General features: G+C 42.9%; 1 protein-coding gene across 1 annotated transcript; it reads left to right on the top strand.

Annotated features, from left to right (window-relative positions):
- Positions 1-322: 322 nt before the first annotated feature.
- LOC122925440 (olfactory receptor 11L1-like) lies at positions 323-26155 on the top strand. Its single transcript, XM_044276800.1, has 4 exons — positions 323-634; positions 5344-5467; positions 13914-14203; positions 25214-26155. The coding sequence occupies exons 1-4, from the start codon at positions 323-325 to the stop codon at positions 26153-26155; spliced, it is 1668 nt and encodes a 555-aa protein (XP_044132735.1).
- Positions 26156-26550: the final 395 nt, after the last annotated feature.

Genomic DNA, 26550 nt, shown 5'->3' with positions numbered 1-26550 from the left:
CTGACACAATTCATTTTTACATAAAAGCAAATAACATTGGCGATGCTAAGGCAAACATCAGCCTGTCCTCTCCTCCGCAAATGTGTGAGGGAGGAAAAGAAGGCAGGATACAAATCAGAGGTTTTGCTACTTGCTGAAACGTGCAATGCAATTTAAAATTTAAATGTTCCGGGGGTCATGGCCGGATGCCAAGCAGGACGGCTGTGTGAGAATCTTCCCCGCCACTGGCCTACTCTAAAAGCTGCTCAAAGCAGAGAAAGAAGATGGCTAACTTAGCTAGTTGGTTCCTACTCAGCTTGCTAAGCAACCCAGGCCTGAAGATATGGTGAAAGGGATGCAGAAAAAGGCAGAAGCTACAAAGATGATGTCCTTCTTTCAGTCAGCGAGCAATTCCAAAGATGGCGCCCGCACCATACAGAGTGAGGATGACGCAGGTACTAAAGAAAGATCGCTCACAAGTGCAGCAAATCCTGATTACCAGACACCACAAGGCTCACCTAGATCCTGCACACCATCGGGCTCTCCCTCAACCAGGTCAGTCTCATCCCCTAACACAGCCACCGACAGGCTCAACAACCGAAAACAGCTAGCAAACACTGGCACCGCCATTACTGAAACCAGCATGAGGGCCACGGTACAAGAGCTACGCAGCTCTGATCAAGCTGACTTTTAAACAACAGTACAAAATATCTATAAAGAAATAAAAGACATAGGGGATAGAACGGCCCATTTAGAGGGTAAAATGGATGAATTTTCTAATGCACAGAACTCACTAGTGAACGCGCAGAATGAGTTGCATGATGACATGGGGGAAGTTAAGCTTAAACTGGCGGATCTTAAGGACAGATCCCACCAAAACAATATTAGATATTGGGAGATTCCTGAAACAGTACAAACTGAACAATTAAGGGACTTTTTAAATAACTTTTTTGTCACCTTGGTACCTGACTCTGAACAAAGAGACATGATCATAGATAGGGTACATAGAACCCCCAAACTGAAACAGTCGCCTCCGTCTGCACCTAGAGATGTACTGGCCAGGCTGCATTTTTATCATTTTAAAGAAAAACTAATGGCCGCAGCCAGAAATGCTAATGATTTACTAGAAAAATATGCTGACATTTCCCTGTCTGTAGACCTGTCGGTTACCACTCTCAATAGAAGGGGAGAAATTTTCTGCAGTAACGAAAATTCTGAGAGAAAAAGGTATCCAATACAGATGGGGGTACCCAGTCAAACTGATAATCTACAGAAATGGATCATCTCACACTTTACACTCCCCTCAAGCAGCTTCCAAATTGGTGGCCAATTGTTTCCAAATTCCCTCAACGATGGAAAAGTCACCAGTGCCAAGGAGGAAAACACCAACCTTAGGCCTCATGCACACGACTGTTGTGTGCATCCGTGGCCGTTGTGCCGTTTTCCGTTTTTTTTCACGGACCCATTGACTTTCAATGGGTCCGTGGAAAAATCGGAAAATGCACCGTTTTGCAGCCGAGGCCGTGATCCGTGTATCCTGTCCGTCAAAAAAATATGACCTGTCCTATTTTTTTGACGGACAACGGTTCACGGACCCATTCAAGTCAATGGGTCCGTGAAAGAACACGGATGCACACAAGATTGGCATCCGCGTCCGTGATCCGTGGCCGTAGGTTACTTTCATACAGACGGATCCGAAGATCCGTCTGCATAAAAGCTTTTTCTGATCTAAGTTTTCACTTCGTGAAAACTCAGATCCAAGAGTATATTCTAATACAGAAGCGTTCCCATGGTGATGGGGACGCTTCTAGTTAGAATACACTGCAAACTTTGTACAAGACTGCCCCCTGATGCCTGGCAGCACCCGATCTCTTACAGGGGGATATGATAGCACAATTAACCCCTTCAGGTGCGGCACCTAAAGGGGTTAATTGTACTATCATATTCCCCTGTAAGAGATCAGGGCTGCCAGGCAGCAGGGGGCAGACCCCCCCTCCCCAGTTTGAATATCGTTGGTGGCACAGTGTGCGCCCCCATCAGGCCCCTCCTTCCTCCCTCTAATGTTAGAAATCGTTGGTGGCACAGTGTGCCCCCACCATCGCCCCCCCCCCCTCCCTCCCTCTATTGTAATAAATCGTTTGTGACCAAAAATCAAGGAAGACCCACGGACGAAAAAACGGTCACGGATCACGGACCCACGGACCCCGTTTTTGCGGACCGTGAAAAAAAACTGTCGTGTGCATGAGGCCTTAATGCAAGAGTGGACAGTCATTGGATCCTCTAAGTCAACAAAACGTTCACCTGATTGAAGAGTTAAAGCTCAAGATTGGAGAAATTGGAAATGCAGGATCCACTTGAATGAAACGTCCTTAAAGATATTAACACATATCTGTATTTGGACTGCCAGCTAAGGGCTCTTTCACACTTGCGTTGTCCGGATCCATAGTGTACTCCATTTGCCGGAATTACACGCCGGATCCGGAAAAACGCAAGTGAACTGAAAGCATTTGAAGACGGATCCGTCTTCAAAATGCGTTCAGTGTTACTATGGCAGCCAGGACGCTATTAAAGTCCTGGTTGCCATAGTAGTAGTGGGGAGCGGGGGAGCAGTATACTTACCGTCCGTGCGGCTCCCGGGGCGCTCCAGAGTGACGTCAGAGCTCCCCATGCGCATGGATGACGTGCCAAGCGATCACATCATCCATGCGCGTGGGGCGCCCTGACGTCACTCTGAAGCGCCCCAGGAGCCGCACGGACGGCAAGTATACTGCTCCCCCGCTCCCCACTACACTTTACCATGGCTGCCAGGACTTTAGCGTCCATTAAAAAAACATCTATTTCCTGGCTGCAGATAGCCTTTATTGTGGTGTGGAACACTGTGCCTTGCAGTAACACGCATAGGGAGTCTGCTGTGGTAGTGAAACAATACTATGACCTGCAGATGACAGGCGTCGCTCTTAGAATCACTGCACACTTATTTGGGCAGTCACAGGGCCAAAACTGGGATATATAAAGCTTTGGTGGCTCACTCTGTGTCATGGAACCATGAACCAGACGTACAACAAGAGATAAGTGGAAATAAGAAGGCTTTATTGCAAATCAAGCTGTAAGCAAAAGTCCAAACGGATGGCTAAACCGAAGCAGGGTCTTGCGAGGCCAGAGGTCAGGAACCAGAAGGGTAGTCAGACGAAGCCTGGATCAGGAACCAGCAGGGTAGTCAGACGAAGCCAGGATCAGGAACCAGCAGGGTAGTCAGACGAAGCCAGGATCAGGAACCAGCAGAGTAGTCAGACGAAACCAGGATCAGAAACCAGAAGCAGCAGCAGTCTTAGAAGCATGTGAACACAGGAGGACCAAGCAAGGAACTGAAGCCACAGACCTCCTATATATATGAGCTAGGCATCCAGCTCCTCCCAGTGGGAAGGAGAAGCCGCAGGGTGGGAGGCTACAAGAAACCCAGAAACCAAGATGGCCGCCAGCACATGTTAAACGAAGGAGAACAGCAAGAAGGTAAGACCATGACACTCTGCTTATAGTTATGAAGTGGGTGCTACTAAGCCTGGAATGACTCACCCAGTCATAAATGGGAAGCAATGTGAAAAATGGAAATGCTGAGCACTCACCACCTGGGCCAGACAGAGATACCGACCATATGGCAGGTAATAGTGACAATATTTATTACACCTAATGTAGACTCAACAGTTAAAATCTATAATACTAAAACAATAATAGTGGGTGGGTTACAGGGAGTGCAGAATTATTAGGCAAATGAGTATTTTGACCACATCATCCTCTTTATGCATGTTGTCTTACTCCAAGCTGTATAGGCTCGAAAGCCTACTACCAATTAAGCATATTAGGTGATGTGCATCTCTGTAATGAGAAGGGGTGTGGTCTAATGACATCAACACCCTATATCAGGTGTGCATAATTATTAGGCAACTTCCTTTCCTTTGGCAAAATGGGTCAAAAGAAGGACTTGACAGGCTCAGAAAAGTCAAAAATAGTGAGATATCTTGCAGAGGGATGCAGCACTCTTAAAATTGCAAAGCTTCTGAAGCGTGATCATCGAATATTCAAGCGTTTCATTCAAAATAGTCAACAGGGTGTGGAAAAACCAAGGCGCAAAATAACTGCCCATGAACTGAGAAAAGTCAAGCGTGCAGCTGCCAAGATGCCACTTGCCACCAGTTTGGCCATATTTCAGAGCTGCAACATCACTGGAGTGCCCAAAAGCACAAGGTGTGCAATACTCAGAGACATGGCCAAGGTAAGAAAGGCTGAAAGACGACCACCACTGAACAAGACACACAAGCTAAAACGTCAAGACTAGGCCAAGAAATATCTCAAGACTGATTTTTCTAAGGTTTTATGGACTGATGAAATGAGAGTGAGTCTTGATGGGCCAGATGGATGGGCCCGTGGCTGGATTGGTAAAGGGCAGAGAGCTCCAGTCCGACTCAGACGCCAGCAAGGGGGAGGTGGAGTACTGGTTTGGGCTGGTATCATCAAAGATGAGCTTGTGGGGCCTTTTCGGGTTGAGGATGGAGTCAAGCTCAACTCCCAGTCCTACTGCCAGTTTCTGGAAGACACCTTCTTCAAGCAGTGGTACAGGAAGAAGTCTGCATTCTTCAAGAAAAACATGATTTTCATGCAGGACAATGCTCCATCACACGCGTCCAAGTACTCCACAGCGTGGCTGGCAAGAAAGGGTATAAAAGAAGAAAATCTAATGACATGGCCTCCTTGTTCACCTGATCTGAACCCCATTGAGAACCTGTGGTCCATCATCAAATGTGAGATTTACAAGGAGGGAAAACAGTACACCTCTCTGAACAGTGTCTGGGAGGCTGTGGTTGCTGCTGCACACAACGCTGATGGTGAACAGATCAAAACACTGACAGAATCCATGGATGGCAGGCTTTTGAGTGTCCTTGCAAAGAAAGGTGGCTATATTGGTCACTGATTTGTTTTTGTTTTGTTTTTGAATGTCAGAAATGTATATTTGTGAATGTTGAGATGTTATATTGGTTAAACTGGTAAAAATAAATAATTGAAATAGGTATATATTTGTTTTTGTTAAGTTGCCTAATAATTATGCACAGTAATAGTCACCCGCACACACAGATATCCCCCTAAAATAGCTAAAACTTAAAACAAACTAAAAACTACTCGAAATTTCGACAAAATTGAAGTCCAAGTGTCAGAATGTTAGGGTCTCGTAAGTGTTCATCAGCTGTGGTTACTGTAAGACCCGCACATCAGCTGTGGTTACTGTAACACCCGCACATCAGCTGATGAACACTTTTAACATTCTGACACTTGGATTTCAATTTTGTCGAAATTTTGACTTTCTCAACGTAGAGTGGACACCTCGATATTAACAAACCAGGTCCTAACTCTAAAACTGGTGAAGATCACCTGGAGACCGTTCATATTGGGGACTACACAACTACCCGAACCGCTCCAACAAATCAACTGGAATCAGGTACAGCTGGATCTGACATTGTGAGCCACGTGGGACGCCACCATAAACTCATGTCAGACGGCAACTGAACTATACTAAGAGGTGTAATCCACTCACTGAATGTTGAATTTATTTAAACAATCAAACTGATACTTTTGATTACGAACTTTGTCTACAGCCACATTTGCAAAAACATCAAGCACTTTATTGGCAAAGTTTCTACTGATTCTTTTATCGATTTTTTTCATCTATTTTTTTATCCCATTTGATCGATAATATTTATTCTTATAGGTTTTTCTGCCATTGTAGCTATTTTATGATCCTCCATCATAAATTATGATTACCTGTATACATTGCTATATATATTAGATGCATTGATGTATTTTGTGAACTCAGCCTTACAGTTCGATGTTAGCGTCAAGAAGACGCACACTTCTTTTACACCATCGTCAGCTGATTTCACATAGATGTCTACAGAACCTGTTGTAGAAAGGCACAAGGGACCATCATAGATGGAAGATATGTGTCACCGAGGTTCCTGGCCTCGGTGAAGTAGGAGCCAGTAGTGTATATGTCCGCAGCAGTTGCTGACGGACAATTTGATAGCATAGCTGTGAAAAGCTAATCTGGGCCGGCTCTTACTGGGATCAGCCAAAGTGCAGGGTGTGTGGCTGTTCCCCATGGTCCAGGCCGGGTTTTGACGGGCTTACAAAAAGTCAGCCAGCAGGGTCAAGGGGTGATTACCTGGCTGATGGTGGAGCTCTGTGTAGCTGTGTGGTTTTAGAGCTGAGTGAAAACCAGCGGGTCTCTGCCAAGAGACAAAGGACAAAGCAAGGTTACCATCCACTCCGTGGGGAGTACGGTACTGTACTATGTAATTTTTCAGATTCAAGACTGTGAACTGTTTTTCTTTAAGTGTCAGCTGAAGTAAGCTGATCCCTACCGCCTGTTGAATTGTGGTGTGCCAACAATAAAATACATTTATTACTTTGAATTCCACCACTAAAAGGCTACTGTGTATTTATCTGAAGGCTACCATTTAGGAAATCCCTACACTGTTCTATTGAATGCCTATACAAGCAGATCCCCCAACAGAGTGGAGAGGGTGTCAGCAGTAAGTTTGTGTTGACGTCACTGATTATTTTGCACTTCCTCTGATCCGTCAAAACAATAACCAACAAAAAACGGATCCGGAGTGGACACAAAACAGAGATGACACGTGAATGGAATATTTTCATGTCTTCTGTGTTTTGTACCCACTCCTGCTTTTGGCTACCAAATCAAAAGCCAATTCTGATGGGACCATACCGGCCTTACAGCAGCAACACAGACAGGATGCGTTGTGCATCTAATTTTTCCTTCTTTCAGAAGAAGGATCAAATAAATGATGATGTCAGCCAGGCCGAAAGGCAAAATAGTGCCCAGTCATAAAGTTGGGAGGGTGGGAGTAGCATGAACAGCACAGTGTGGCTCTATGACATAGTGGTGAGGTGGAAGCAGAATGAGGAGACCACAGAGTGGCCCAAAGACAGAGTATAGATGTGGCAGCATTAGGAGGAGGCCACAGAGTGGCACAATGACAATGTGGAGGTGGCGGCAGCATCAGGAGTCCACAGAGTGGCAAAGTGACATAGTGTGGAGGTGGCATCAGCATCAGGAGGCAAAAGAGTGGCAAGGTGACATAGTGTGGAGGTGGCAGCAGCATTAAGAGTCCACAGAGTAGCCCAATGACAGAGTCTGGAGGTGGTGGCAGTATCAGGAAGCCATAGTGCAATGACAGTGTGGAGGTGGCAGCAGCATGAGGAGATCACAGAGTGGCCCAATGACAGCGTCTGGAGGTGGCGGGAGCATCAGAAGGCCACAGAGTGGCACAATGACAGTGTGGAGGTGGCAGAAGCATCAGAAGACCACAGAGTGGCAACGTGACATAGTGTGGAGGTGGCAGCAGCATGAGGAGACCACAGAGTGGCAAGGTGACATAGTGTGGATGTGGCAGCAGCATCAGGAGGCAACAGAGTAGTAATGTGACATAGTGTGGAGGTGGCAGCAGCATGAGGAGACCACAGAGTAGTCGCAGGTGGCAGAAGCTCCAGAAGACCACAGAGTAGCAAGGTGACATAGTGTGGAGGTGGCAGCAGCATGAGGAGACCACAGAATGGCAAGGTAACATAGTGTGGAGGTGGATGGCAATACCAGTACCAGCGGAAGATAGTTGGGGAAAGATGGAGCACTTGGCATCAGATGTGTGGCATCAGGCGGGTTACAGCATCAGAATAGTAGCTGAGGCAGTTAGCCAGAAGAAACCGGTTTCTTTTGTCAAAGTGTTGGAGTGGCACCAGGGATGATCTAGTGTGATGCATCAGACATTGGTGGCTGATCCACGTCTGATTCAACTTGACAAAGGTCAGTCTCTCTACATTTTTGGTGGACAGGCGAGTTCTTCTTGGTGTAACTATGGCCACTGCCACACTAAACAACCGCTCTGATGCCACACTACTGCCGAGCAGGACAGCTTTTCCAGCGGCGACCACAAATCAAATTTGACTGTCCAGTAGTTAAGCGGAGCTTCACTGTGTGGTTGCAGGGTGATGTCCAAATATGTCACCATCTGTTGGTTCAGGTCCTTCTCCAGGTCTAGCTGCTGCTGCTGGTGAGTACAAGTAGTCTCTATTCTAGGCAACTGAAGAAGGATGCTCATCAGCAACTCTAGACTCAAGTTGCTGCTGAAGGAGCTGGAACTGCTTCTACCCCCCACCCTGCCACAGCAGCCATGGCAGAGGAACATGAGTGCAGGGGGCCCCCCAAGTCAGACCTGTGCGTGGATGGAAGATGACGCAGATAGGCAGCGGCCAACTTACTACATAGGATGTCTCTATAGTAGGTCAGTTTGTCCTCCCTATCAGCGGGTGTAAAAAAGGCTCCTATTTTGGAACGGTAGCGAGGGTCCAACATGGTGGAGAGCCAGAAATCATCCGTCTGCCGAATGGTGACAATTCGGCTGTCACTACGCAAGCAAGTGAGAATAAATCGGGCCATTTGTGCAAGTGATTCGGAGGGACTCCCTGCCTCCATCTCCACTGCATACTGCCACGGTGTGTCAAGGTCCTTTGCCTTGTCTTCCTCATCGCCCTGTTGCTCCTCTTGCTGCTCCTGCTCCTCCTCTCCTATCACCTGTGTAAAAAAAACACCCATTTCGCAACACATTGCTTGTGCTCTAATTTCCTCCTCGTCCTCCTCCTCCAGTTCAGCCCCCACAAAGCTCATGTGGCCGTGAGATCTAGGCGCAACATCTCCAGTCCCCTGACCTGCCATATTTACCAGCATTTGTTACAGGATATGAAGCAGTGGAATTGTTCATCCCGTAGTCCTGATGACTGACAAATAACGTGGCCTCCTCAAAGGGCCTGAGCAATTGGCAGGTGTCACGCATGAGCTGCCACTGGCTGATATCAAAGTTAAACATGGGAGTACTCCTGTCCGCTTGGATAATCAAGAAATTGTTTATGGCCTTTCTCTGTTCGCACAGTCAGTCAAACATATTAAGGGTGGAATTCCAATGGGTGGAAACTTCACATATCAGCCTATGTTGGAGGATGTTGTTCTGCCGCTGCAGCTTAAGGAGGGTGTGCTTTGCGCTATACGAGTGGCTAAAGTGCATGCAAAGTTTCCTGGTCATTTTTAGGATGTCCTGCAGATGGGTGGAAGACTTAAAGAAACAGCTTGACAACCAGATTAAACATGTGTGTTATGCATGTTGAATGGCTCAGCCTTCCTTGCCGCAGCACCGACACCATGTTCTTCCAGTTGTCGGTCACCATGTTCTTCCCGTTGTCATGGAGAAAGCCATGATTTGATTTCTTGATGAATCACACGGAGCAGTTCCTCCCCTGTGTGACTCCATTCGCCAAGGCAAACCAGGTGTAGAACAGTGTGACGCCGCCATGCCCTGCACATGTGGTATGCTGGAGGGGCACTGTGACTTTCCCTGCAGTGGAGACTGAGGACATGGTAGAGGATGAGGAGGCAGAGGTAGACATTGTCGCAGGACCAACAGCATGACAGCATAGAGGCTGAAATGGCGTGACCTGGCCAAGTTGCTGGTGTGGCTAAGCAGGAACCACATTTACCTAGTGGGCTGTAAAGGACATGTATTGTCCCCTGACCATAGTTACAGCTCCACACGGCGCTGCCGTGCACTTTGGCAGACACAGACAGGCTCAAGGACTGTCCCACCTTCTGTTCTCCATGTGAGTGCTGGGCTAGTACTGCCTTTTTCCACCACTTGGAAAGGGAGGGACTGCAGCACGAGCAACTTGGACAGGACATTTAGCTTCTGATTAACGACGTAGATAGGGAGGGTGCACAGCGGTGAACATACACATGTAGCAATCAAAAGGACGGCAATCCCACTGGCCTCCCGACGTAACACACTCTCGGTGGTGCACAGCTGAAGACAAGTAAAAATACATATGCACAGAGTCAGAGAAGAGAACACTCAGTGACACTCACCAATATTTATTTCCAACTTGATGCTTTATTGAGTAAAGTTGCAATCCAAGTAAGAGCAGCATGGGGCAGACAGACAAACCACATGCACCAAACAGCGATGGTCGTTTCGCGCTAGCTGTGATTAATCGGGCAGTTTGTCAGCGCATATGTTTGCGCCACCCTCTTAAGCACAGGCACATGCTGCGGGTGTGGAGGAGGTCCTTGACATTGTGAGCAATTTGGGAAAGAGTCATATGTTCTGTGAATTCATTGGTGAAGCCCTGAGATTTATTCTAACCAATAACGTGTTCAAGGTTTGGTATAGGCACAAGTTGGGTACAGCCATGGGGACCCCCGTCTCTTGCACCTTTGCAAATGTGTTTCTCACTAGATTAGAGGATAGATTCATTTTTTCCACCTTGAACCCTTTCCTACCCTGTTAGAAGGTATTTTTACGGTTTGTGGATGACATAGTATGGGAAGGCACGGAGGCACAGTGCAAAGAGTTTGTGGAGGACCTCAATGCTAATGATATGTGGATGATATTTACCCTGAATTTTGGGAGCTTGCGCTTGGAATTTTTGGATGTGGCTGTCATGGTTGGGGGTGACGGATTGGTCATGGAGGGCTTTCGTAAGCCCACAGCCACCAATTCCTTGCTCCACCATGACAGCTTTCATCCACATAGCGTTAAGAAAGCCGTACTGTATGGCCAATTTATTAGACTTAGGAGAATAAATAGTGAGGATGAAGGTTACCATAAACAAGCAATGGAGTTGAAACAATGCCTGTTAGAAAGTGGTTATCAAGAAGAAATGGTGAATAGGGATATGAAGATACAGTGGGATGCAAAAGTTTGGGCAACCTTGTTAATCGTCATGATTTTCCTGTATAAAACGTTGGTTGTTACGATAAAAAATGTCAGTTAATTATATCATATAGGAGACACACACAGAGATATCTGAGAAGTGAAATGAAGTTTATTGGATTTACAGAAAGTGCTATAATTGTTTAAACACAATCAGGCAGGTGCTACATGTGGTCTCTGTTGTTGTCATTTTATTGATTTCAAAACCTTTAGAACTAATTATTGGAACTCAAATTGGCTCGGTAAGCTCAGTAACCCCTGACCTACATGCACAGGTGAGTCCAATTAAGAGAAAGAGTATTTAAGGGGGTCAATTGTAAGTTTCCCTCCTCTTTTAATTTTCTCTGAAGAGTAGCAGCATGGGGGTCTCAAAACAACTCTCAAATGACCTGAAGACAAAGATTGTTCACCATCATGGTTTAGGGGAAGGATACAGAAAGCTGTCTCAGAGATTTCCGCTGTCTGTATCCACAGTTAGGAACATATTGAGGAAATGGAAGACCACAGGCTCAGTTCAAGTTAAGGCTCGAAGTGGCAGACCAAGAAAAATCTCAGATAGACAGAAGCGACGAATGGTGAGAACAGTCAGAGTCAACCCACAGACCAGCACCAAAGACCTACAACATCATCTTGCTGCAGATGGAGTCACTGTGCATCGTTCAACCATTTGGCGCACTTTACACAAGGAGATGCTGTATGCGAGAGTGATGCAGAGGAAGCCTTTTCTCCGCCCACAGCACAAAAAGTGTCGCTTGAGGTGTACTAAAGCACATTTGGACAAGCCAGATTCATTTTGGAATAAGGTGCTATGGACTGATAAAACTAAAATTTAGTTATTTGGCCATAACAAGGGGCGTTATGCATGGAGGAAAAAGAACACAGCATTTCAAGAAAAACACCTGCTACCTACAGTAAAATATGGTGGTGGTTCCATCATGCTGTGGGGCTGTGTGGCCAGTGCAGGGACTGGGAATCTTGTCAAAGTTGAGGGATGCATGGATTCCACTCAGTATCAGCAGATTCTGGAGACCAATGTCCAGGAATCAGTAACAAAGCTGAAGCTGCGTCAGGGCTGGATCTTTCAACAAGACAACGACCCTAAACACTGCTCAAAATCCACTAAGGCATTTATGCAGAGGAACAAGTACAACCTTCTGGAATGGCCATCTCAGTCCCCAGACCTGAATATAATTGAAATTCTGTGGTGTGACATAAAGAGAGCTGTCCATGCTCGGAAGCCATCAAACCTGAATGAACTAAAGATGTTTTGTAAAGAGGAATGGTCCAAAATATCTTCAATCCAGACTCTCATTGGAACCTACAGGAAGCGTTTAGAGGCTGTAATTTCTGCAAAAGGAGGATCTACTAAATATTGATTTCATTTATTTTTTGTGGTGCCCAAATTTATGCACCTGCCTAATTTTGTTTAAACAATTATAGCACACTTTCTGTAAATCCAATAAACTTAATTTCACTTCTCAGATATCACTGTGTGTGTCTCCTATATGATATATTTAACTGACATTTTTTATCGTAACAACCAACGATTTATACATGAAAATCATGAAGATTAACAAGGTTGCCCAAACTTTCGCATCCCACTGTATTGGAAGAGGATTTCTCCGAGAGCGACTTACTCACTAAAAGAAAGAATAAGAGGAAGCAATTACAGGACAACAGGGACACTACTAGATTTGCGTTCTTCAGGAAATATAGCCCTATGGTGGAACAGATTTGTTCTGCGATCTTCAGGAATTCTGATATTTTAAAGAGGGACGCAGCTTTGGGTGAGCTTACAGAGCAGAAGCCACTGATATCCTTTAGAAGAAGCCATACAATTAGAGATAAACTTGTAAGGAGTAGGTTTATCTTGGTCAAAAAGAGACAAATGGCTGACTAATAGTATACCGAAAGGTGGCAGCTGTTCACTGTGTAGTTACAATTCCCAAAGGAAGGTCATCGAGTTTGCTGGTATACAGTATAGAATTGTGTGAACCCAGTGTATTTTAGCCAAGTCTGTTGTTTGGAAACATGCAACCCACCAATACCTCCAAAAATACCAGTTACCGACCTTAGTACTCACATACAGTAATCAGTTCCATCAAATTTGAGAATCTGTCTCAAAGTGCATTTCTTTGCTGTTTAAAGATACAGTGTTATATCAATTGTTGAGAGATGGACACAGGGTGGTCTCAAGACGACCTCCGTCTCTTGCAACCTCACTGTCTCCCTCTCTCTTCACTTCTTTACCCAAGTCTAAATGTAAACAGACTTGGCTAAAATACACTGGGTTCACACGATGTGGTAGTCGTCCTTGTAAAACATGCGGTTATGTCCTCCCTTGCAAGACTTTTCGAGATTCTTCAGATAAAAGTAGCTTCCCTATCAAATCGTACATTAACTGTACCTCCATTGGAGTGGTCTACGTGATCGAATGTGTGGAATGTAGACTTCTGTATGTGTTATACAACTCGAAAATTTAAATAGAGACTATTGGAACACTTAAATTACATCACGAACAGCGCATATGTGAACATTTCTAATGCTGCAAAACATTTTATTACTTTTCACAACAGAAGTTTCTTCCATCAAGGGGAAGTGATCTGCAAAAATTAACTCTTCAAAGAGATGCTTGTTGAATCTTAAAATTAAACACAAAGATTACATGTGCTGGAATTATTTTATCTTTATATTCATTGTGAGACAGTGACAGATCTCACACAGGTTAGAGGCAAGGAAGGTGTGGATACTGCGGCCCATACCCCTGTTCCACCACAAGTGATACCAGCTGGAGGTACTCAGGTGCGTATAAAGCACTCCCAGGGTGTCAGTAAGGGGGGGGAGTGTGCAAACAGAGGCCTGGTAAGGCTCTGTGAGTGTAGTCTCAGCTAGGCAAGGCTGAGAGACCACGAGGCTGGGAGATATTCTGACCGTGCTGCAGCCTGGGGATTAGTGGACTATTGGGCTGAGAAATCTGCACCTGAAACAGTGTGTAAATTGTGAAGCACACTGTAGGTGAGTCAGAGAGACAAGTCTTACATTTTAGTTAGTGCCCAGACGGGAAAGCTTTTATTTTGTACTGTTTATGCTTGTGTTTTTGACACAATAAAGCACAGTTTGAACATGAAAATCTGTCTATGAAAGTATCTGTTAGCGTGAGCCCAGTTAAAGAGAGCTACCCCTCACAATTGGTGGAGGATGCGGCCAACATCCATGCTGAAAGGACAACACATAAAATAAGAGACAAAGTGGTTCCTAGGGGCAACATCACAGCAAAGGGCAGCATTTGTGCTGTTCTGAATTTTTTTGTTTTGCTTGGTTGCAAAGGAAATTGCTTTATGGAGCTTAAAGGGCCAGAAGCCCAGTACGAGAGACTGACCGATGGAAATGGCTGCAAAATGGTATAGCCTGTGGGAAAAATCCTGTGAGTTAGTGATCAGGGGAATGCTGCTGGGGGACTCCCACCAGCAAGTGTCTTGGGTCCTGCCTAAAATTCTGGACTTTGTAACGAGGGGACCAGAGACAAAAAACTATGGTGTCCCTGGCCTTTGTGATGGACTATGGCTCCGTACAGTGGGAGATCTTGAAATTCAAGACCCTGAGGGTAGATTTCATGCTGGGCAAGGACTTTCTGTTCTTTTGGCATATATGGAGCAGCAAGAGAGCTTCAAGTTCTGCAGTTGAAGTTCCAGTGCAGGGTGTTAGGTATTGTGATATTGTCACAACCAGACAGCTGAGAAGCTCTGACAGAAGCCTTTCAAAACCTCCTCCTTGAGTTTTCTTTGTTGTGGTGTTCAGTTCCTCATCTCGTTAGCCTCTCTCAGCTGTCATGTAGTTGGACTGATTGCTTCCCTTTAAATTCCTCCCCATAATGCATTACTGGGAGGCTTATACTTCTTCCTGGAGTGTGTGTGCATGCTGATCCTATTTCCCAGTCTGCTACTAAGTTAAGTGCTGTACATTTATCTGTCATTTTCTGTTTGCTGGATCCCAGGTGACCCTGACTCCCTCCGTGTCTGGTGTAGGGAGCCGGTGGTCGTGTCCCCTCACTATTGTAGGGTGTTCAGGTGTCATATAGTCGAGGTACGTGGATATGCAACCATCCACCTTTGGGATTTTTGCATAGGCTGAGCAGCCAGGGAAAGTGCCAGGTTTTGTGCAGGGGTCTCCCTTTTGGTTCCTTAGCTTTGGATCCAGTGAGTCATATATGCATGTTGCATTGTCTTGTTTCCTGTACACCGTCCGTGACAGATATATTCTACTGTCCATACATACATGCTACAGACATAGTGCTGTGATGTCACAATAATACTTAGTGCACCAATCAGTAATATAGAAACATAGAAACATAGAATGTGTCGGCAGATAAGAACCATTTGGCCCATCTAGTCTGCCCAATATACTGAATACTATAAATAGCCCCTGGCCCTATCTTATATGAAGGATGGCCTTATGCCTATCCCATGCATGCTTGAACTCCTTCACTGTATTTGCAGCTACCGCTTCTGCAGGAAGGCTGTTCCATGCATCCACTACTCTCTCAGTAAAGTAATACTTCCTGATATTACTTTTAAACCTTTGCCCCTCTAATTTAAAACGATGTCCTCTTGTAGCAGTTTTTCTCCTTTTAAATATTCTCTCCTCTTTTACCTTGTTGATTCCCTTTATGTATTTGAAAGTTTCTATCATATCCTCTCTGTCTCATCTTTCTTCCAAGCTATACATGTTAAGGTCCTTTAATCTTTCCTGGAAAATGTTATCCTGCAATCCATGTACCAGGTTAGTAGCTCTTCTCTGAACTCTCTCCAAAGTATCAATATCCTTTTCCATTTAGTGTATCCCTCCAGGAACATCAACCCTGTTACAAATCTTTGTGTCATCAGCAAAAAGACACACCTTACCATCGAAGCCTTCTGCAATTTCACTGATAAAGATATTAAACAATATGGGTCCCAGAACAGATCCCTGAGGTACCCCACTGGTAACAAGACCATGGTCTGAATATACTTCATTGACTACAACCCTCTGTTGCCTGTCACTCAGCCACTGCCTAATCCATTCAACAATATGGTATCCAAGCACCAAGACTGCAATTTATTGATAAGCCTTCTATGTGGGACAGTATCAAAAGCCTTATTAAAGTCCAGATAAGCAATATCTACTGCACCTCTGCCATCTATTTTTTTTAGTCACTCAATCAAAAAAATCTATCAGATTAGTTTGACATGATCTCCCTGAAGTAAACCCATACTGTTTCTCATCTTTCAATCCATGGGATTTTAGATGTTCCACAATCCTCTCCTTAAGTATGGTTTCCATTAATTTCCCCACTATTGGTGTCAGGCTTACTGGCCTATAGTTGCCCGATTCCTCCCTACTACCTTTCTTGTGAATGGGCACAACATTTGCTAATTTCCAATCTTCTGGGACGACTCCTGTTGCCAGTGATTGGTTAAATAAATCTGTTAATGGCTTTGCTAGTTCACCGATGAGCTCTTTTAATAGCTTTGGGTGTATCCCATCAGGCCCCTGTGACTTATTTGTATTACTTTTAGACAGCTGACTTAGAACCACTTCCTCTCTAAAGACACATGCATCAAAAGATTCATTAGTCTTCCTTCCTAACTGAGGTCCTTTTCCTTCATTTTCCTTTGTAAAAACTGAACAGAAGTATTTATTGAGGCAGTCAGCTAGTTATTTATCTTCTTCCATATACCTTTCTTCTTTATTTTTTAATTTGGTAATTCTTTGTTTTAGTTTCCTTTTTTCATTTATGTATCTGAAGAATGTCTTATCACTTTTTTTCCCTGACTGAGCTAATTTCTTTTCTGCCTATGCTTTAGAAGCTCTTATAACTTGTTTGGCCTCTCTCTGCCTAATCTTATAAATTTTTCTAAAATCTAAAACTTTTGTTTTTGTGTGGTGTGACTCAGTCACTGTACTTTTAGTAAACCACACTGACTGGTGATCACTAGATCCCAAGCTTTCCCCTACAGTAATATCAAATAGCAAATTCCCATTTGTGAATACTAAATCTAAAATGGCCTCCTTCCGGGTTGGCTCCTCCACTACTTGCTGTAGAGATAATCCCAGTAGGGAATTTAGAATATCTTTACTCCTGGCAGAACTAGCTATTTTCGTTTTCCAGTTTACATCAGGAAGATTAAAGGGGCTTCTGTCACCCCACTAAACCGTTTTTTATTTTTGTTTACTTATCATCCCTATACTGCGATTTATGCCTACATAATCAAATTAATCATTTTGGTTCAGTAGATTGTGTTAAAAACGTGCTTTTAAAATATGCAAATTACCTTGCTACCAGCAAGTAGGGCGGCTACTTGCTTGTAGCAGCCGCATCCTCCGATCCTAAAGACGCCCCCTCCTCATGTTGATTGACAGGGCCAGGGAACGGGATAGTTCTCTGCTGGCCCTGTTTGCATTCAAAATCTCGCGCCTGCTCCATACCTGTCTTCAATCGCCGCAGGCGCGCTGAGAGGCGAACGCTCGCTCGGCCGCTCCATCCTCAATGCGCCTGCGTCGGGTGTAGATGTGACGTCATCGGCGCAGGCGCATTGAGGATGGAGCAGCCTGCGCCGACTGAATACCGTTACGGCGCAGTCGCGAGATCTTGATAGCAGACAGGGCCAGCAGAGAACGATTCTATCAATCAACATGAGGAGGGGGGCGTCTTTAGGATCGGAGGATGCGGCTGCTGCCAGCAAGTAGCCGCCCTACTTGCTGGTAGCAAGGTAATTTGCATATTTTAAATGCACGTTTTTTAACACAATCTACTGGACCAAAATGATTAATTAGATTATGTAGGCATAAATCACAGTATATGGATTATAAGTAAACAAAAAAAAAAAATAGTTTGGGGTGACAGAAGCCCTCTAAAGTCTCCCATAATGATAACTTCCCCCTTCAATGTAATTTTAGCTATTTCTTCAACTAGTAAATCATCTAATTCTTTGACTTGGCTAGGTGGTTTATATATCACACCTACACGAGTTACTTTATGATTATCAAGCTGCAAGGTAACCCGAACTGACTCTTACTTGGTCTTGCTAACTTGTATCAAATTAGATTTTATGCTATCTTTCACATACAGGACCACCCCTCCCCCTTCTTGCCTTCTCTGTCTTTCCTGTTTAGAGAGAATCCTGGTATCGTTATATCCCAGTCATTACTCCTATTGAACCACGTCTCAGTAACAGCCACTAAATATTTATTCTCAGATGCCATTATAGCCTCAAGTTCATTGATCCTATTCCCTAAACTGTGAGCATTTGTAGACAAGAATCTGAGCTTGTCATTTCTTAACCTTTGTGCTAGTGGCATCTTCTGGCATTGTTCCGTGGGGCAGTCGGATTGCTGGATTATCACTCTTTTGCCTTCTTTTCCTAGTTTAAATGCTCCTTAGCAAATACTTGGAACTGTTCACTGAGGACATTCGTTCCCTTGAGAGAAAGATGCAAACCATCTTTATTGTACAGTTCTTTCCCATTCCAACAAAAGCTAACATGAGACACAAAGCCAACCCCTTGGTTCAGACACCATTCACCAAACCATACATTGAATTCCTTAATGCACATCTTCCTCTCATGCTGAAGGTTATGCACAGGCAAAACTGCAGAGAATGAAACAGTTGATGCAACCTCCCGTATATCATTCCCAAGTGTGTGAAAAGTTTCCTTTGCCTTTGAAACCTCATTGCAAGCCAGATCCTTTGTCCCAAGATGGACACTAACATCCACCTCCCTTTCCTGCTTTGTTTGCCTAACAATATTAAGGATCCGTTGTCTATCCCTGCTAGCGGTAGCACCAGGGAGACATCTCACAACACCATTTTCCTCAAACTTCACACCTCTTATGATAGAATAACACACCAACAGCTGCTTACTATCAGTCCTCACCTTCTCCTTTTTGTCTTTGGCTGCAGTCTTGCATATTTTAGGCATGGTCGATGAATTATGGAGAGCCACAGACTGTTGGACATGTCTTCTATCAACAACTCTCAGTCTACCAGAACCTGCAGTAACCGATCTTCCATTTCTAGGGGGCCTCTGTGGCAGTGGCATTGCAATTTTCTCAGCCTGAGTTTGTTTAACGGTTAATTTACAAATCTCAGATTTAAAAAAATGTGATTTCCTGCTGCATTATGGAGAGCTGTCTGCAGATCAGACAGCATCCAAACCTCTGAAGAGTGGAACCTGAAATAAAAGCACAACAATTCCTGCAAGGAACCAAGTATGCCATTTTAAAGAGGGGAAAGATTATAAACAAACAAATCTTACTTTTTTAGATTGTATCCACCTCCAGATTACCTCCTGAGTATCAACTCAGACCTGATAAAATGTGAAGTTGCATGTATTGCACCAAAAATATGTGCATCATTAGTGCCGATTTGTGCAATCGCAAATATATTGGAGCACTCTATTTGCATATAAAGCTATTGTTCTGCCATGCATGCGAAATGTAATCAAATACAGTGCTGTAATGTAAAATTACTTACAGTGCTCACGAGTTCTTCCTCACAGTCACGATAGTTGCTGCAAACCATTTTCTCCAGTCTCAGGAAACTTCTAGTAGCTTGAAAAATGTAGCAAAAGTGAGCCACGTCTGTATTGCGCACACAATACGCGCATATTTCATTGCCAATTTTCGTAATCAGGAAAATAATGATTAGAGATCACAAATTCTCGAATTTGCTAATTTATGGCGAATATTAGGCCAAAAATGTTCAATATATTGCGAAAACGAATATTGCCTATGCTGCTCATCACTATTTATTAAGGGGCTTACAAACATTGTGGGCCTTTTGGTAATACTAAGGCACATAAGTATATATCCTGTTTGTGATGCCAAATGCAACATACCGTATGAATATTTGTGTTGAGGTCTGCGAGTTGTATAGTATGGCCAAGTGTAGTGTCATTGTGTGGCAGTGGTCCCACCTCAGGCTGTCGCTCCCTGGGGGTGGTTCACTGCAATAATTGAGTTGAAGTGGACAAAGAAGTCCAGACTGGGAAACTTGAATGAATTTTACTGAATGAATTTACTCCACTTGGTATCAGCAGGGTGCAAAGTGGTGGCAGTTGGTCCAAATGCTTGTCTTGGTTCCTATCTGGCTTAAGTCTGTTATTTGTTCAATGAGTAGAGTGTCTCTTGCCTGTTTTCCCTCTCATGTAATTAATGTCTGCAGTTCAGTCAAATGCAAGGAGAGCGGTGCTCTCTGAGCTGCTTTCCGGGTTTCTTCAGCAGGAGAGGGGGGAAACGTATACTTTCACTGCACCAAGTGTTGTCCCTTATGACTTCAACTTCAACTAATAATAGCTTCCTGAAAAACCCCTACCTTGATGGGAAGCAGGTCAGCCCATTTCTGCCCAAAGGGGGAAAAAATAATGAATGGTTAGTTCCATTCTTGTCTCTAGACCTACGCCACCTTTTGGAAACCAGGCATATAGCATGAAATGCAATATACGTTAACAGTTGCATAAATACAATACTTGGTATGGAGAACATTTATTAAATAGTAATATAGAAAGCTAGCCATAGGAAATAATGACAAGGTGTTAATTTGTAGTGCCCCCAATAGCTCTATCTATCTTCAAATGTAGTAGAGGTAACAGACATGTTTAACTAGACATGTTAACTAAACAAGTTGTGTTAAGCCGACACCTTCAACTGGTTTTCAATGGCTTCTGTTTCGGTATATCACGATGAGTTAAGCAATTTGAGTTAAGAGCTTGAATTTTAACTCTGATATCTATCTATCTATATAAAAAAGTTGATGAGCAGCACACAAATTCAAAGCGGTGCAATTCCTTGAAACAGACCACGGACCCAGTCCTATTAGATATATGTAAAAAAGGCCAAGGCAGCACTCAAATATCCGTGAAAAAAAGGGTATTTTAACCACCCATGTGTAGACAGCAACGCTTGAGCTCACTCCATGGAGCCTTTGTCAAGCCATAATACATAGTGCAAAATCAAGTGCTTATATAGCGCACATAATTAACAAAGTGATTACATGATTTTACATAAATTTTTACAAAAACACTATTAAAAACAATGTATATAAAGTGTACATGATTATATCTCACTAAAACCAGACCAAAAGTCATAAAGTGCTATGTGCCAAAAATTCGAACCATAAATTCATCTGGTTACAGTGCATGACATCATTGATCAATATTACAAATCATGTATACACGATCGGGCTGATTAAAAACAAATAATTCATCCAATAGAAAATTCTCACATGCAGCTTGAGACGGCAGGACTCAGTAGGCATCCGGAATTGAGTAGTGCGCAGGCGTGGGAGACTGCTCATCCCGCGAGACTATCTATCACATAGAACACATGGACGCCCACATCCAAGATGGTGACACAGACAGAAACTGAGCATGCTCGTTCCCTTTTGTACACATATATTTGAGTGCTGCCTTAGCCTTTTTTACATCTATCTATCTATCTATCTATCTATCTATCTATCTATCTATCTATCTATCTATCTATCTATCTCTCCTATCTATCTATCTATCTATCTATCTATCTATCTATCTATCTATCTATCTATCTCTCCTATCTATCTATCTATCTATCTATCGATGTATCTATCTATCTATCTCATACAGACGTGGACAAAATTGTTGGTACCCTTTGGTCAATGAAAGAAAAAGTCACAATGGTCACAGAAATAACTTTAATCTGACAAAAGTAATAATAAATTAAAATTCTATAAATGTTAACCAATGAAAGTCAGACATTGTTTTTCAACCATGCTTCAACAGAATTATGTAAAAAAATAAACTCATGAAACAGGCATGGACAAAAATGATGGTACCCCTAACTTAATATTTTGTTGCGCAACCTTTTGAGGCAATCACTGCAATCAAACGCTTCCTGTAACTGTCAATGAGACATCTGCACCTCTCAGCAGGTATTTTGGCCCACTCCTCATGAGCAAACTGCTCCAGTTGTGTCCGGTTTGAAGGGTGCCTTTTCCAGACTGCATGTTTCAGCTCCTTCCAAAGATGCTCAATAGGATTGAGGTCAGGGCTCATAGAAGGCCACTTTAGAATAGTCCAATTTTTTCCTCTTAGCCATTCTTGGGTGTTTTTAGCGGTGTGTTTTGGGTCATTGTCCTGTTGCAAGACCCATGACCTGCGACTGAGACCAAGCTTTCTGACACTGGCTAGTACATTTCTCTCTAGAATTCCTTGATAGTCTTGAGATTTCATTGTACCCTGCACAGATTCAAGACACCCTGTGCCAGACGCAGCAAAGCAGCCCCAGAACATAACAGAGCCTCCTCCATGTTTCACAGTAGGGACAGTGTTCTTTTCTTGATATGCTTCATTTTTTCGTCTGTGAACATACAGCTGATGTGCCTTGGCAAAAACTTCGATTTTTGTCTCATCTGTCCACAGGACATTCTCCCAGAAGCTTTGTGGCTTGTCAACATGTAGTTTGGCATATTCCAGTCTTGCTTTTTTATGATTCGTTTTCAACAATGGTGTCCTCCTTGGTCGTCTCCCATGTAGTCCACTTTGGCTCAAACAACGACGGATGGTGCGATCTGACACTGATGTTCCTTGAGCATGAAGTTCACCTTGAATCTCTTTAGAAGTCTTTCTAGGCTCTTTTGTTACCATTCGGATTATCCGTCTCTTAGATTTGTCATCAATTTTCCTCCTGCGGCCACGTCCAGGGAGGTTGGCTACAGTCCCATGGATCTTAAACTTATGAATAATATGTGCAACTGTACTCACAGGAACATCTAGTTGCTTGGAGATGGTCTTATAGCCTTTACCTTTAACATGCTTGTCTATAATTTTCTTTCTGATCTCTTGAGACAGCTCTTTCCTTTGCTTCCTCTGGTCCATGTCGAGTGTGGTACACACCATATCACCAAACAACACAGTGATTACCTGGAGCCATATATATAGGCCCAATGGCTGATTACAAGGTTGTAGACACCTGTGATGCTAATTAGTGGACACACCTTGAATTAACATGTCCCTTTGGTCACATTATGTTCTGTGTTTTCTAGGGGTACCATCATTTTTGTCCATGCCTGTTTCATGAGTTTATTTTTTTACATAATTCTGTTGAAGCATGGTTGAAAAACAATGTCTGACTTTCATTGGTTAACATTTATAGAATTTTAATTTATTATTACTTTTGTCAGATTAAAGTTATTTCTGTGACCATTGTGACTTTTTCTTTCATTGACCAAAGGGTACCAACAATTTTGTCCACGTCTGTATCTAGCTGTCTATCTCTCCTATCTATCTATCTATCTATCTATCTATCTATCTATCTATCTATCTATCTCCTATCTATCTATCTATCTATCTATTAGCGTTGAGAGCGAATATTCGAATCACAAATTTTAATCGTGAATATTGCAACTTCGAAAAATTTGCGAATATTTAGAATATAGTGCTATATATTCGTATTTGTGAATAGTGTTGAATATTTGAATCGCAAATTTATCGCACATTTATTGCAAATATATTACATTGCCAATTTTCACAATCAAATAAACAATGACTGTAGATTCCGAATTCTCGAATTTTCTAATTTATGGCGAATATTCGGCCAAAAATTTGTGAAGTATGACAAATTTGAATATTGCCTATGCAGATCATCACTACTATCTATCTAGCTATCTATCTTTCTAACTATTTGTCTTTTGATCTATCACTTTAGTCTATTTTAGTCAAGAAACTTTGAACTTCCATAACAACCTTATTTAGAACGTCTTTCTAGAGCTTATTCTCAGTAGGCCGCTGTGCTGCAGAATCCTCCCTATGGACTCCCCAGGTCTGGATGCTGAGGATATAAAAGGTTCTCCTATCTTTGAACTGTAGAATATTATTTTATATTACATTATTTCTTTCAGATTTATATACTTTTATAAATAACTTTGAAAGTCAAACACTTTATATGAGCATGAAGATCTCCGCCAAAGAACCTTCGCAGAGTCTCTGGATCACTGCTGGAGTAAGGTTATCTCTTCACCTGTTTCTTTAATTTTTATACAATGAATATTCTTGTCCACACGATCAGATGACTCCATCGTCACAGGGTGACAGCTCTTCTACTAACCACCGGGCAAATCTTCTGTTTGTGAAAAACATCCTGTGATTCCCCTGACTAGCCAGCATGTCTATGCAAGGAAACATCTAATACAAGCACCTGATAGTGTGTTCTATTATTTCTAGTTATTAGATAGATACATAGATAGATAGACTGTATATGTACTGTACATGCATTTGACTGGCCATGTAATGAAACTTGTGAGGGTGGAAATTATTATATATATATATATATATATATATATATATATATGATGTACTGTATGCACAGCGAGTCACCACCCACTTGGTCCACTTCTTGCTGCTCTAAGTCTGATGTTGGAATTTATGGTATAAAATATGTCTATATGTCTCTTAATGAAAAGAAAATATCCAGCGCACCCCCAGCTCGCCGTGCACAGAAAAGGACCAAGGCAGGTTCTTCACATAGCAATGTATAAAGAAATATTCCAGCGCAGGATCACTTCTCAATTGGTTTGTCTTTATTATTCGTGTTGCGCATTACATGTTCAGAACATCACCTCCAACCAGGTGGGAGGTGATGTCCTGAACATGTAATGTGCAACATGAATAATAAAGACGAACCAATTGAGAAGTGATCCTGCGCTGGAATATTTCTTTATACATTTATATGTCTCTTAGGTTCTTAAGTTCTTGGTTTGATGTCCAGTAGTTTGTTGTGTACGTCTCAATTGTCCCATCAAGTACAAAACACTTCACAGTTCTCTGTCTTCCATCCTAAGAGTATTAGTTGTGGTTACATTAGCCATGTCTGGTATCTACTGTGTCTGATCTCGATAATGTAATATGATTTATGAAAGTCTACTTTGTCCGTAGGGGTTTTGAGTTACATTGTATCACTGTTTCACTGTAGGTGGCAATGTACTTCCCTGATGAGGTGTCCTTCTTGTGGACTGATCTGGCAAGGAGGAGGATTATTCTTCTAGCTCAACCTCAAAGCTTAATATTATTTTAAAAATATAGTGCTCAATTCAGTCTATGATAACACAGGCTGAGGAACCATGCCAAATGGACCTGGACCATCTGCTCAAGTCACTGGCAACAGAAACTAAGCTTATTGCAGGGATTTGTTGAGTATTGAACTTGTCTATTTATTTATTTATTTTAACCAGAGGCATTTTATTTATTTAATGATTTATTTATTTTTACTTTTTAACCCCTGTAGCCTCATACAGTAAAATAAAGTCTAAACATTAGTAGTTGCCCTAGAGAGGCTAAACATCAATGTGGATATGTTGTTATTGTCATTACTTTTTTTCCATATTTTCTTGTTCATTACATCAGGAGAGCAATCAGACCTGGGTCACTGAGGTTCTACTCTTGGGATTCCAGAATCTTCAAGGTTTCAGAATGGTCTTTTTCGTCCTTCTAATCCTGATCTATGGCTTGACAATTTGTGGAAACCTCCTGATCATAACTCTTGTGTCCTACAGCAAGAGCTTCCAAACACCCATGTATTACTTCCTTGTGGAGCTCTCCATATCAGACCTCATGCTGACCACAACCATTGTCCCCAACACATTGTACATAATCCTGAATAAGCAGCAAGTCATGTATTTTATTAATTGTTTCATTCAATTTTTCTTTTTTGGTGTCTCGGAATGTTCAGAATGTCTCCATCTAACCGTAATGTCCTATGACAGATATCTGGCCATTTGTTCTCCATTACGTTACTCTACCCTGATGGAACCTGGCTTTTGTCAGAAACTAGTTTCCCTTTCATGGCTCCTGAGCTTGTCTGTAATGTTGACAGAAGTCATATCCATCCGCATGCTGAAGTTTTGTGGATATAACATTATTGACCATTTTTTCTGTGATCTTTTTCCTCTTCTAGACCTTTCTTGTTCAAATACCTCGATGGTTCAAACAGAAATCATTCTGCTTAGTATCCCTGTGCTTGTCTTACCATTTGTGTTCATTATAATAACCTATATTTTCATAATTTCTTCCATCTTAAACATCTCAACTAACACTGGTAGACAAAAAGCCTTCTCCACGTGTAGCTCTCATCTGACGGTGGTTTCTCTGTTTTATGGGACACTGTTCAGTTCTTATGTTCTCCCAACCAGAGGTAAATCAGTAAATGTAAGTAAGATCCTACCGCTGTTGTACACAGTGATGACCCCTCTAATTAACCCTATGATTTACAGTCTAAGGAATGAAGAGATGAAGACTGCATTGCATAACTTTGCAACCTATATTTTAGCTTCATTCCGAGTAGGATAAATTCTAGTGATGTCCACAATGATGTTTGTGAGTATGTCATGGTTACATTGGTTTTATGATTCTAATAATAAACTTAACACATAATTAAAGGAGTTGTCCAGGTTCAGAGCTGAACCCGGACATATCCCCATTTTCACCCAGCCAGCCCCCCTGATATGACCATCATATATGTGCAGGGCAAGGGCTGTTTCTTTATATTTTTTACAATGTTTGGATCCATTCACTCATCTGCCTGAATGGGTCCGCATCCGTTCTGCAATTTTGCGCAACTGGTGCGGACCCATTCATTTCAATGGGGCCGCAAAAGATGGGGACAGCTGTCCGCATGCACACTTCGGTTCTGCGGCCCCGCAAAGAAGAAAGAGCATGCCCTATACTTGTCCGCAGCCATATGG

This window comes from Bufo gargarizans, chromosome 2 (genome assembly GCF_014858855.1).
Source record: "Bufo gargarizans isolate SCDJY-AF-19 chromosome 2, ASM1485885v1, whole genome shotgun sequence".
Lineage (NCBI taxonomy): Eukaryota > Metazoa > Chordata > Amphibia > Anura > Bufonidae > Bufo > Bufo gargarizans.
This window is presented reverse-complemented; position numbering and strand designations above follow the sequence as displayed.

Excerpts from the sequence above, each read along its gene's own strand:
- LOC122925440 (XM_044276800.1), top strand. The coding sequence starts at position 323 with ATGGTGAAAGGGATGCAGAAAAAGGCAGAAGCTACAAAGATGATGTCC. Across the intron at positions 635-5,343 it reads AAACCAGCATGAGGGCCACG|AGTGGACACCTCGATATTAA; the intron begins GTACAAGAGCTA and ends TTCTCAACGTAG. Across the intron at positions 5,468-13,913 it reads AACAAATCAACTGGAATCAG|CACAGTTTGAACATGAAAAT; the intron begins GTACAGCTGGAT and ends GACACAATAAAG.